Below are 13,002 nucleotides of genomic sequence, written 5' to 3' on the forward strand. Positions count from 1 at the left end.
TCCAAGACTTGAGTGTGTGATTCTGGGAGCACAGAATATCTTCACATTATATTTTTGTTTAAGAAGGAACTCATATAATGTCTAACTTGAAAAAGATGACCATTCAATCAGTACATTAAATTGAGAACCAAACCCAATAATTATTTTAGGGCAAAGATTTTGCATAAATAAACAAATAATAAATAAATAAAGGTTTATCACTATTGACTAGGTAGACAAAAACCCAGGACTTGAGATTCTTAGTTGCATTCATGTCAGTTTGAGAGTCTGGCAGTACAAGTTCCATAGTTGCTAAAGGCTGGAGAACCTGAACTTCCTCTTTCCATCATGAATTTTACTGAGCACATTCAACAGAAAAGACAAAAATCAAGAACTGGCAAGACACTTGAACAGCTTTCTCGGGTCCCCAGAGAAGTACTCAGTAGTTAGTATTTTTTTTGTTAGTATCAAACTTTCCATCGTCCCCAATACTACAAGGGAAATTTTAAATAGTAAATTTTTATAAAGATTAGTTTATTAAACTAGGCACAGTGGCACGTGCCTGTAATCCCAGCAGCTCAGGAGGCTGAGGCAGGAGGGTCACTATTCAAAGCCAGACTCAGCAAAAGCAAGGCACTAAGCAACTCAGTGAGACCCTGTCTCTAAATGAAATGCAAAATAGGGCTGGGAATGTGGCTCAGTGGTCGAATGTCCCTGAGTTCAATCCCCAGTACCTGAAAAAACATATTAGTTTATTAAAAGAGGAAGATAAAAATGATCATACTGGGCTGGGGTTGTAACTTAAGTAGTAGAGCCCTTACCTAGCATGTATGAAGCACTGGGTTTGATTCTCAGCACCAAATATGATTAAATAAAATAAAGGTCTAATGATTATACTGTAAATCTGTTATACTGGCAATCTTTCAGTTTGACATCAATTTCTTATTTCATGATAGTATTACTTTAACATACCTGGAAACTTAAAGTTTTACCCATATTTAAAAAAAAAAAAGAAAGAAAGAACCAAGTGGGGAAGATTTTTAGACAAAATGTTGCTTTGGCTTCCTTGTCACACTTATGGGTGGCTGGTACTTACCAGTCTACCATCTATGTTTGTGAAAAAGGTATTTGAAAAACAAGCTACACTTCTGGTCAGAACAGAAATGACAACCACCACCTTGCCCTGTAGAATCAGTAAGAATTCAACTCAACAATTTCTTGAGCAGTTTTGGTCCCCAGAGCAAGTAATGTGAAATAAAAGGTGATCCCTGCAATTTTCAGATTACTCTTAACTCCAGAAGTTAAGAAATAAGCAAGAAGCTTTAGTTGTAATGTTGTGGAGAGCAGGGGCCTTCCTGTCTCCTTCCTCCCCTTTCTCTCCCCTTCATGGGAAGTTGGCATCCCAGGCAGCGGCCTGTAGCTCTGCTCTGCTTGGTTTTCTGGTGGGTACTGTCAGGTGCTGGGTGAATGCTGCTGGGAGCACAAGCCTAGATCGGAGATAAACCTCAGTCTCTTTGTTTGCCAAAGGACAATAAAAGCCTTAAAAATAAAACTCAGGTGAATCTTGAGCTTTGTTTTTGGCTGTTGAGACTGATCAGATGAACTCAAACTTCTCCTGAAGCACTGTCAGTGGGACTGGGGGCTGGAGGGGAAGCACACAGCCTATTCCAGGTTATCCACTCCTATTGGGCAGGGGCTTGTACACACTCTGTTTCCTGCAAACATGGATCCTGCTTTAAGGCAGATTTTAAAAACAGAATAAGAAGGCCAATGGGATGCAGAGAGCTGAGCCATTTCTGATACTGTAGAGGGATTCAGAATATAGGGATAAGGAAAGGAGTAACATTCAGTTGGTGGTCTTTTATGGTCAGTTTAAAAAAAAATGATTAGATCACAGCTTAGCCTCATATCAGAAAGGGCTTCTGAGTTTAAATGTACTTGAAGTGTGCATAATAAGCACTAAATTATTAATAGCATTACAACTGAAGCTATTTGACAAAAATCCCAAAGAAGTTAAAGCCAACTTTTAAGACCTTGGCAAGATTTAGAGATGCAAAATTCCAAACTACCATATTATTAATAAGACTGTTGTGTATAGTTCTGTTTTCTGTCACTTGCTTCTTAATAATGTTCAAACAAAGGAGTCATAAAATATGGCCATGTACTTGGGTACAAGCAGAGACATAAGAAAGTATTGATCTATACATCCTCTTCAGCACCAGTGACAGAACATTGTGTATTAAAGTTTGAAATTATAAATAATTCCTGACTCATTCTCAAGCATTCTCTTTGGTAGGATTTTTTTTGAATAATCATTATTTATGTGGTAATGTAATATATAGTAAATAGTAATTCTTATTTATTATAATATCAAGCTTTGTCAAAGAAGATAATAATATAAGAAGAGTATGGTCTTTACTACAAAGTACTTAATTGGGTTTGTGTACAAGTGTGTGGGATGTATGCTTATGCGTGTTTCAGTTTAACAAATATGTAATGAGGGCCTCTTCCAAGATCTTGTACTATTTTCTGGAAGAATGAATAAAATGTAAACTTTGTCCTTAGTGAAATTTAAACCAAAACAACAACAACAACAACCCTCTTTAAGTACATCATTGGCACAGGAAACAATAATGAAAACTATTTACAAAGAAGAGCAGTTCTAATTAATATTTTCTTAGGAATTTCATTAGCAAATATTCTTCCAGGAATGTATATGTAGGCAAGGGGAAGTTCCTTGTCTGTTTTGATCTCTTCTCTTCCCTTAGCACATGGCAATGTGCCTGACCTGTAATTCACTCTCATCACACATGAGTGAACAAAAGTGAATCATGCTTGGTAACAGAAAAAAAGCGACCTATACTAGTCTAAACATGTGGCATATAGTTAGGGGATTTACAGTGCTATCTGTAGTGGTACCTTTAGACTACCATAAAGATAACTAGAAACGCTCATGAACAATCCTCCTTTATATCAAGGCCTTGAGAAGTGTGCCCTAAAATACAAGGGAATAAAAGGATTGTTCTTCAAATGTATGAAGGGAATAATCAAAAAGAGTTCATTGTTTTTTGTTGCTTAGTGATTTTTCTTCTTTAAGTTCTAATCACTGTCACATGTTAAAAGCGATAAGCTCCAGAGTGGGAAAAAACATTTGGTTAGAAATCATGGCTCATCACCAGCTGTGTTCCTTGGGCAAGGCACCTAATCTTTCTTGGCTCAAATTTTTCACCCATAAAATGAGGAATGTGAACTGGATGATCTCTTTGGTCCCCTTCAGGTTCTAAAATCTTGTAACACATTCGTGATTTGCTCTTTTAATTAATAATATGTCTACAGAGCTATATAATTACATCCTCCTTTGGTAGAGTTTTCTAGAAATGTTTTGTCATGTATTCCACAACGATATAATCAGATAATCCAGAGGCATGCCTTCCCAAGGGAAAAAGATATAATTTTTATTGTAATTGGAGGAATATGGCTCCGGCTTTTTATTTTCATCTTTGTATTGCCAGGGGAGGAAAAGCAGTTTATTTTATAATTACTGTTTAAAACATATCCTCAGGACTTTATTTTGATTTGTGGAGCCTTCGGGCACAACTGAGAAGAACCCATAAATGTAAAATCGTGGTATTTCTATGCCCTTCCTCTTTTGCCCTTCACACTGGCCTCAGCTGCACTCAAGTCCTGAGCCTGCCTTGAGGGACCTTCCTCCCAGGACATTACTCAGATACGTGCTTTCATTTTGCAATTATCATTTCTAAAGCTGAAGGCAGTTGCCTGCGTTTCTTCACTAAAATTACAAATATCCACTAATTTATTCATCAAGTTTTAACTGTCTACCATATGCCAAGGTTTATTTCCTAGGTATTTGTGATACATTGATAAAAATTAGAAAACTGAGGGGCTGGGGTTGTGGCTCAGTGGTAGAGCACTTGCCTGGCATGTGTGAGGCACTGGGTTCAATCCTCAGCACCACATATAAATAAATAAATAAATAAATAAAAATAAAGGTATTGTGTCCATCTACAACTAAATTCACAATAGCTAACTGCAGAGCCAACCTAGAATGCCCTTCAGTGGATGAATGAATAAAAAAAAAAAATGTGGTATATATACACAATGGACTATTACTCAGCAATAAAAGAGAATAAAATCATGGCATTTGCAGGTAAATGGATGGCAATGGAGAAGATAATGCTAAGTAAAGCTAGCCAATCCCCAAAAAACAAATGCTGAATGTTTTCTCTGATATAAGGAGGCTGACTCATAGTGGGGTAGGGAGGGGGAACATGAGAGGAATAGATGAATTCAAGATAGGGAAGAGGGGAGGAAGGGGGAAAGGGAGGAGGCAGGGGATTAGCAAGTTGGTGGAATGTGATGGACATCATTATCCAAAGTACATGTATGAAGACACGAATTGTGTGTCAACCTACTTTATATACAAACTGAGATATGAAAAATTGTGGTATATGTGTAATAAGAATTGTAATGCATTCTGCTGTCATGTATTAAAAAAATAAAATCAATTAAAAAATAAAATAAAATAAATTGGAATTGAAAAATTAAGACCTGCCTTTGTGAAACTTACATTCTTGTGGAAGAAAAGAGGCAGTAGGTTAAGAAAACATAATAAAGAAGTTGTTTTTTTTTTAATAGATTGAATGTGGATGTAAGAGACAGAGAGGGGTCAAGGATGATTCTAAGATAGAGTTGCCATTTACTGAGATGGGAAAGCTGCAAGTAGAACAAGCAGGGTTTTGCTGTGGGGTGTGACAGGAGTAGGTATGGGACATTCCAAGTTTGATGTGTCTGGCAGATGTGAAGTGAAGACAGCAGGTAGGTTTGGATCTGAGAGTCTGAAGAGTCTGAGTAGAAATATAAATGAAAGCATCTAGACCAGATGCAAGTGCCAGAGGAGCAAATGAGTCAGGAAAGTAAAGAGGACCAAAGACACTGGGCACTCCAAAATAAAAGTCAGGGAGAAGAGGAGGAGACAACCAAGGAATGAAAGAAAGAACAGACCAGGAAGTAGGAAGAAAACAGAAAGTCTGTGATGTCCGAAGAGCCAAAGAGGAATGGCCAGATCACGTCAGATGCTGCTGATAGATCAAATAGGATGAGAAAATGAGAACCAACATTGGATATAACAACCTAGATGAAAAATATATGTGGATTTCTGCTCTGTAGCACTCGTGTTTCATATATTCAGGAATCATTCAGTTATTTTTGTTTATTCTGTTAAGAGCCACTCACTGGGTTACTGACATGATTCCTATGATCATTTGGAATGGCCCTTGTTTTCTTGAATGATATTTGACTGTGCCATCTAAAGGTGATTCTGTTTACCCACTGCCAGAAAAATGTGGAATAAACAAATGCAGCCATATCTACCCGATAGCCAAAGAAGGGCAGAGCAGCATTACCAGTCAACATGGCAACAAGGAAGTAGAATAAGTTTGATATTCTTTAAGTCATGGGCTAATAAACAGAGTAGAATACGTTTTATATAATTAACTCTAGACCAGAAAGTATTAAAATTATCCTGATGGGTACATATTATTTTAGGAAGAGCCCTATAAAAGAAAGAACTATGAAACTATGTTTGCCCCTAACTTTACCAATATTTCTTATCAAAGGATTAAATTATATCTTTGAGAGTTTAGTTTAAATGGAATGTAGAACAATTAAAATGAAATTTTTTGTTATAAGTGTTTTTTTAAAAAAGAAATGCATATGGTTTCTGCAAAAGTTTACAGAAGCATTAATATAAAGTAAAAGTTTGAATTTTTAAAATTAGGATACCAGAATCCTTGATTTCATTTGAAATGGCATCTTCCCAAAGACATTACTAATTAGATAAGCTAAAATTTTATAATGAGTTGAAAATTAGGGTCAGAGGAAGTATAAAGGGTAATTATTTACATTTCTGAAATAGAAACTGTATAAAGAGGAATAAAATTATGCCAGTTGATCTTTAGCCCCCTAATTATTTAAACCTGGCAGTTTATTCAGGAGTGGCTCCTTTAGTTTACAGTGATAACTCTTGAAATTGTCACAAAGAACTTGGAAACAATAGTGACAAAGAGAATTCAAGTGTAGTTGTCTCTGCAGAGCATGATTGTTCAGAGGTACTAAAAGTTGTGAAAGAAGAATACAAAGAAATTTTTCAGTTAAGCAAGTAAAAAGTCCATCCATTAGTTGGGGGATTTTTATTGAACTCTTCCTTTTGTATCAAAAATGTTATGGATTAATGTTATGGTGGATAACAGCTTAGAGCTTTGTGATACATTAAAACTACAAAGTCCATGTGTGTATTATATATCTATACATGTGTTTATATGTAGTAGTATGTATATGTGTGTGGATATATATCTGCACATGTATATACACAACCAAAAGAGTTTAGGTACAATCAATAAAAGTTTCGTTGTAACACTAAAAAGCTGCATCGTCTTGACCAGCTCTTTCTGTAACCAGTCATGTAATCCATTATAACTAGGTTGTGCTGATATTAAGAAGCAGCAGGAATACTTAAGTTGCTTTGATGACTTTATTTCCCATACTAAAAGCATGATGCCTGTGAGACAACTCGGCCAAGGACTCAGGGAACCTCTCCTGCTGTGGAGGCCCAGGTCCTTGCTTTTGCAAGGAAAGCCAGAGTTAAAGAAAGGAACAGTGTGGTTTCCCGCCTCTGCGGTTCTCAAAGTGTGGTCCATAGAACCATGCTAGCCCAGACCTTTTTAAGGGATCTCACAGATCAAAATATAATGCTAAAATGTTTTTTGCCTTTTTTATCAATGGTGCAAAATCAATGGTGGACAAGGTACCTTTGCATGAATCAAGAGAGAGGCACCATATTATACTATAGGGGCTGTATTCTTCATGGGTACACACTTGTAATTTATTTTTTTAAGCCAGTTTCTCTTAATGTCCCTCTTGAAGCAGTAAAAATTATTACTTTAGTAACTGTCAACTCTTGACTCTAAATTACATTAGTACACTAGGTCATGTAATGGGAAAAACACACAGAGCACTACAGCTTCCTCCCACGGGAGAGGGGCGTCTCAAGGGAAAGAAAGCCCTATGTGATATTTGAGTTGAAGGTTGAATTAGCTACTTTATCACACTGCTTTTACTTGAATAAAACAACTGGTTATTTTTGAGTATGTGGCATGTTATATTCACAAAATGAATGAAGTGAACGTGCAACTTAAAGGAGAGCAGCAAATATTTGTTGACAGTAATGAAATTCGTATTCTTAAATAATAATTAGAATTTTGGAGAACTTGTATCCACCACCACGAGCTTGACAGTTTCCCAGTACTTAAAAAATTCTTCTGATGATAGCAGTGGTTGATATTAATTACTATGATTTTTTAATATTGTACTGATTTTTTAATATTATACAATGAAATGTGTCAACATTTGGAAGATTACATAACTCAGTGATCCATTAGTTTCCAAATTACTAATGCATGCTATTACAGAATCATGCTTGGGTAAAAAGATTTATCCGAAGTGTAAGACAGACTAAGGGGTTTTATTATGGGATTTAAAAAGTTAATTGATATGGTTTCCCGATTCCATGTTGCAAGTCAAGGTTTAGTATAGTCTCAAATATGAATATCCATAATAACTTGAAAAAGCTATTGAGATACTTCTCACATTTCTAACCACATATATTTGTGAGACTGTGTTTTACTTGTTCATTTGAACCCAAACACCGTATCACAATAGATTAAATGCAGAAACAGATCTGGGAATTCAGTTGTCTTCTATAGTAAGGTGATAGTAAAGAGATTTACAAAAAGGCAAAATAATGCCATTATTCTAATTTCTGTGTTTTGGAAAATATAGTCCTTTTAATGATAATACACATTAACCTGGATTGATTTTATTTTTTATAATGAATTAACATATTTTTAAAATTTCTTGGTTTTAATTTCTAACCTGGTAAAAATATTTGTGTTAGTCAGTCAGTCACAGTTCACTGTTGTGACCAGAATACTAGCAAGGATATCTTAAGAGGATGAAAGATTTATTTTAGCTCATGGTTTCAGAAGCATCAGTCCATAGTTATCTAATCCTAAGGCAGAAACAACATAGTAGAAGGGTATGGCAAGGAAAGCTCCTCTGCTTATAATAGTGGGGAAGCACAGAAAGAGAGAGGGGGAAAAGGGACCAAGGGGCAGTCCCCAAGGCCATATCCCCAGTGACCTACTTCCTTCATTCATGCCCCCCCTGCCTATAGTTTTCACCACCTCCCAGTAAATTAATTCAAATTATTAATCCATCAAATTATTGGATCCATTGATGTGCTAAGAGTCTTTAGGACCCAATCATTTTTCCTCTGACCATTGCTGCATTGCCTAACCATGAGCTTTAGAGGGACACTCCAGATTCAGACAATCACAATATTTATGATAACTGATACTAACACTTTGGAGCTCTAATGTTTTAGAGCATGAAGTAGTCCTAAGACCAAAAAGTTTGAGAACCACTGCTCATTTTCCTCTTGAAACTGTCCCAGCTTCATTGAATAAGCTTAATTTCCTCCCAAGATATAAAGGCACTTATCATCAAAGAGACAACAACAAAATCTGTCAAGGAATAGTAGACTTTGGCACAGGTACTTTGATAATTGTCACTTTCTCTGCTGCTAAATGGGATCATCCCAAATATGAGTTAAATAAGCATTGCTCCATGAATGGCCATGTAAATGCATTCATCATTTATTCAACAGTTTTGGGGGGCATCTTGTTTTTGGACATTATAGCATTCAAAGTGAAATAAGACAGTAGCTCTTGAAGCAGAACTTGGAAGTTAAGATGAATTAGTACCTATCTGATTATCACTGAAACAACTGACTGGAACATATTTGGGTCAGTGAGATTGTTGTGACTTATTGATAAGAGAGACCATAAGGTGACAGGAAAGTCAAAGTGTGAGCTAGTCTGAAATTTTAATGGCACCATGACTATATGAAGTAATTTAGGAGGTGTGGTTTGCCTGCAGTGTCTGTTTTAAGAACGAACGAACACACACACACACACACACACACACACACACACACACTGTATCAGTTCTATTCTCAAAAAGTTTGCAGCCCATGAAGAAATCTTTCAAGTGCTGCAGAGATGTCGAGTAGATAGGTCATAGTAGAAAGCATCACGAGGCAGCTGAAATTTTTAACATTGTAAAAGTACAGATGCAAAAGGAAAGCAAATTATTGTTTAAGAAAAGTCATAAGGCAGAGGACAGAATGAATAACAATATTTTCTAAAGCTATAAACACCAATAAATTCAAAGGAAAAGCTTGGCTTTTATCCAGGGTGTTTATTGTATAGTCCTTCATTCAGTGTTAGGGAGGGGAAATCCATGAACCAAACAAGATTTAGGAGACAGAGTAGCAAATGTGACCTTTCCTCTGCCTTATTAGTTAGGACTAAGCAGGAAGGACGGGTGTTGAGAGCTAGATTATTAGATCTAAAGAAGGTTGAAGAGAGAGTTTTTCATTTTGGCCTTCATTGGCCTCCCTGATTCCTTGCCATAAAATATGGAAAGAATACTTCTTCCCACAGTAGCAAGATGATTAACCCCAAGTCTTGGATCACAGTAAAGGCAATGATGATGAGAGTGACAAAGGAGAATGCAGATCAAGAAAGGGATATGCCTCTTTCCCTTTGTGCAGAACCTCATGTGTACCCCATTCACTTAGCTTCTGTCATTTAGACACAAATAGGAATTTTATGTTAGTCAGCTTCCTGTCCGTGTAACAAATACCTGAGACAGATCAACTTTAAAACAGGAAAGGTTTATTCTCAAAGATTTATTCACACTTTTGGAGGTTTCAGTGCATGGTTGGTTGACCTGTTGCTTTGGAGCCTATGGCAAGATAGTACACGATGGTGGGAAGCATGGTGGAGCAAGCTGTTCTTCCCATGGAAGGCAGGAAGCAAAGAGAAGAGGGGAAAGGGCTGGCATCCCAACATCTTCTTTAAGGGCATGCCCCCTGTGGCATAAAACCTTCCACTAGACCCCAACCTTAATGGTTCCACCAACTCCCAAGAGCACCACAGGCTAGTGACTAAGCCTTGAATATATGAAATTTGGGGGGGACACATACCCAAACTATAGTAAGTTTCCAGGGCAAACTGATTTCTCAGAGGAAAAAAAATCAGCATAAGTGAGAGGGTATCCATGGCATATGAAAAGCGTAAGAAATAGAGAACAGAACTCAAGACAAAAGAAAAGCACAACCAGGCATGGTGGCATCTGCCAGTAATCCCAGTGGTTTGGGAGGCTGAGGATCACAAGTTCAAAGCCAGCCTCAGCAATTTAGCAAGGCCCTAAGCAATTTAGTGGGACTCTGTCTCAAAATAAAAAATAAAAAGGTCTGGGGATGTGGCTTAGTAGTAAAGTGTCCCTGGGTTCAATCCCTAGTACTTTAAAAAAAAAAAAAATCACAGAGAAAATGGGGGCAGGAAGTGAAATTGTGGTACTTTCCAATCCACCAATACCACCAATAAGATCTCTCTTAAAAGACAATAACCACATGGCAAAATGGTTTTCCTTCCTTGTAGAGGAAATAAAGTGTGTTACAAGTAGGGCTCAGTAAAGAAATAACACAAATGAATGCCAAAATGATACTTTAAAAATAGTTTAAAGCAGTAACCCAGGAAGGCAAGATAAAGAGCTAAATTAAAGCATTTTATAGGGTGGGCTCTGTTCTTGCTGGCATCTTTGTGTTCTGTTTGAGGCAAGCAGAGGTCCAAGAAATAACTGGGATTTGGCCATGGTCCCTCTGCCCACTGAAGCACGAGTGAGCCTGACTACTAGACAGTGGTTCAGGAAAGGTCCTTGCCTTGTCCATGGGAGTCTCCTCATTTCCTCAATTGGTGGTTTTACTTAGTGGCTCATTGAGACCCTGGTTCCCGGACATCTCCTGGGCTCCTGCAGACCTGGGCTTCTGATGGGCTGAAACGGCATTTCAAAAGCTGGTAAAAGGGTCACTAGTATTATGTTGTGCTTGAAGATAAGTTAATTCACCAGCAGTCTCTCCTTTCTCAGAAACATGATTCCAGTGACAGAATTCCGGCAGTTCTCTGAGCAGCAGCCTGCCTTCCGGGTGCTTAAGCCATGGTGGGACGTGTTTACCGACTACCTGTCCGTGGCCATGCTGATGATCGGTGTCTTTGGATGTACTTTACAGGTAGGTGAAAGAACTATGGCGAAATGGGGCCAGGGTAAAAAAAATGTCAAGTCATTGAAGCTTCTTAAATGTCAAGTCATCGAAGCTCCTTAAAAAGAGCTGGCTGTGTCATTTTTAACCATGTAAATATTAGTTGCTCTTCTCTGTTTGTATATGGCATTTGTAATCATGGCAGGGAGCCTGAGACACGTATTTACTAAACTTTTTCTAATAAGGTAAATATGGTACTTGTGAGATTTCGATGATCCCAACTGCAGTCGACTATTGTCAAGTCAATGTCACCAACATCAAAGAGGGAGCCTACCTTTCAAAATTGACTTTACTATAGAATATATTATATATTTTCATAGTGACATTTACATTGCCCAAACAGAACTTTTTAGGGTTTTTTGCTTATAAAAGCTTGTAAGATTTTCTGAAAGAACTACTCTTTTGGTGAGATATCATTATTTTGTCCAACGTTCAGTTCTGAATTAAACTGTAACACAATCAAAATGTATTCTACATAGATGCTACTATTCATATATTGAATCTAGATATATTTTGCACCATACTTTGAGCAGATGGATACCTGTGAGTAGTTCGTTTCTGGGGGAGAACATTAGCAATCAGGAGACAGACGCTGTATTGCACTATGATACAGATGTCTCCATAGCAGGAAGGGGAGTACAGAGGGCTTAGCTTATAGGAAAAGAGAAAAGGTAATAGTTGCATTAAAACTTGGAAAACCAGGCTGGGCATGGTGGCACAGACCTATAATCCCAGCGGCTTGGGAGTCTGAGGCAGGAGGATCATGAGTTCAAAGCCAAGCCTCAGCAATAAGCAAAGCACTAAGTGAGCCCTGTCTATAAATAAAATAGAAAATAGGGATGGGGATGTGGCTCAGTGGTCGAGTGCCCCTGAGTTCAATCCCCGGTTCCAAAAAAAAAGAAAACTTGGAAAACCAGGTAGAAGTAGTCAGGCGGTGGGAGCTGGGCATAGGAGAAGGTGCCAGAAAGAGCAGAGAAATCTCTAAGTCATGAATGTGACAAAGAACACAACATCTTTGGGAAATTCAGTAGGACTGGCACAGATTGGGTGTCATTTGTATGGGAGTCGGCACCATGCCTTTGAATGGGATCACCCAGGAGAAGGTGGTGAGCGAGACTGTCAGGAACAACACTGAAGAGTGCATGGCAGAGGAAGGGAGGCTTCTGAGGGAGACTGAGAAACAGTGGTAAGGACAGATGGAAACCAGGCAGGAGGAGTGGCAGAAGCCAAAGAAAAGTGTGATCTGCGACAACAGGCAGTTCTCAGCCCACTCAGACCAAGGAAAGAAAAGCAACACCTGGGCCCTTAGAAATCTTGGTTTTGGTGGTTGAAAAGATAGGTGGAAGTTAAAGGCCATGGGCAGCTGGGCTGGAAGAAGAGCTGGAAGATCAGCTCAAGAGGAGGTAGGCAGTGAGAGAAATAGCTAGAAGTAGTGCAGCGTGGAAATAAAGGTCTTGTTAAAGTTGATTTTATTAATAGTTGTCATACAGTGCTCCTGTGTGTCAGGCACTCTTCTGGACACTTTACACACATTTTAACTCAGTTCTTCCTCATGGAAATTCTAGAATATAGATGCTGTTATTATATCCCTATTTATGAATGGGATACCTACAGCACAGAGGTTAGGGAAACCTCCTAAGATGAGTGGCAAAGCCCTTATTCACATCATGCAGTTTGGATCTAAAGTCCTTTTTCTTAACCCTGACAACACACTGCCTTTTATTTGGTCACCAAAACCATTTTGCCCGCTTCCCACCTGCCCAAGAAAGGATGAGAAGCTA

General features: G+C 38.0%; 1 protein-coding gene across 2 annotated transcripts in view; it reads left to right on the forward strand.

Annotated features, from left to right (window-relative positions):
- Lrrc8c (leucine rich repeat containing 8 VRAC subunit C) overlaps positions 1-13,002 on the forward strand; it is a 94,110-nt gene that overhangs the window by 47,909 nt on the left and 33,199 nt on the right. For both annotated transcript variants that reach the window (XM_026409977.2, XM_026409979.2), the window contains one exon: positions 11,050-11,191. In XM_026409977.2, coding sequence (XP_026265762.1) covers positions 11,054-11,191 — 138 coding nt within the window. In that variant the 5' untranslated portion in view covers positions 11,050-11,053. The remainder of the gene's footprint in view (positions 1-11,049; positions 11,192-13,002) is intronic.

This window comes from Urocitellus parryii, chromosome 11 (genome assembly GCF_045843805.1).
Source record: "Urocitellus parryii isolate mUroPar1 chromosome 11, mUroPar1.hap1, whole genome shotgun sequence".
NCBI classification, from domain to species: domain Eukaryota; kingdom Metazoa; phylum Chordata; class Mammalia; order Rodentia; family Sciuridae; genus Urocitellus; species Urocitellus parryii.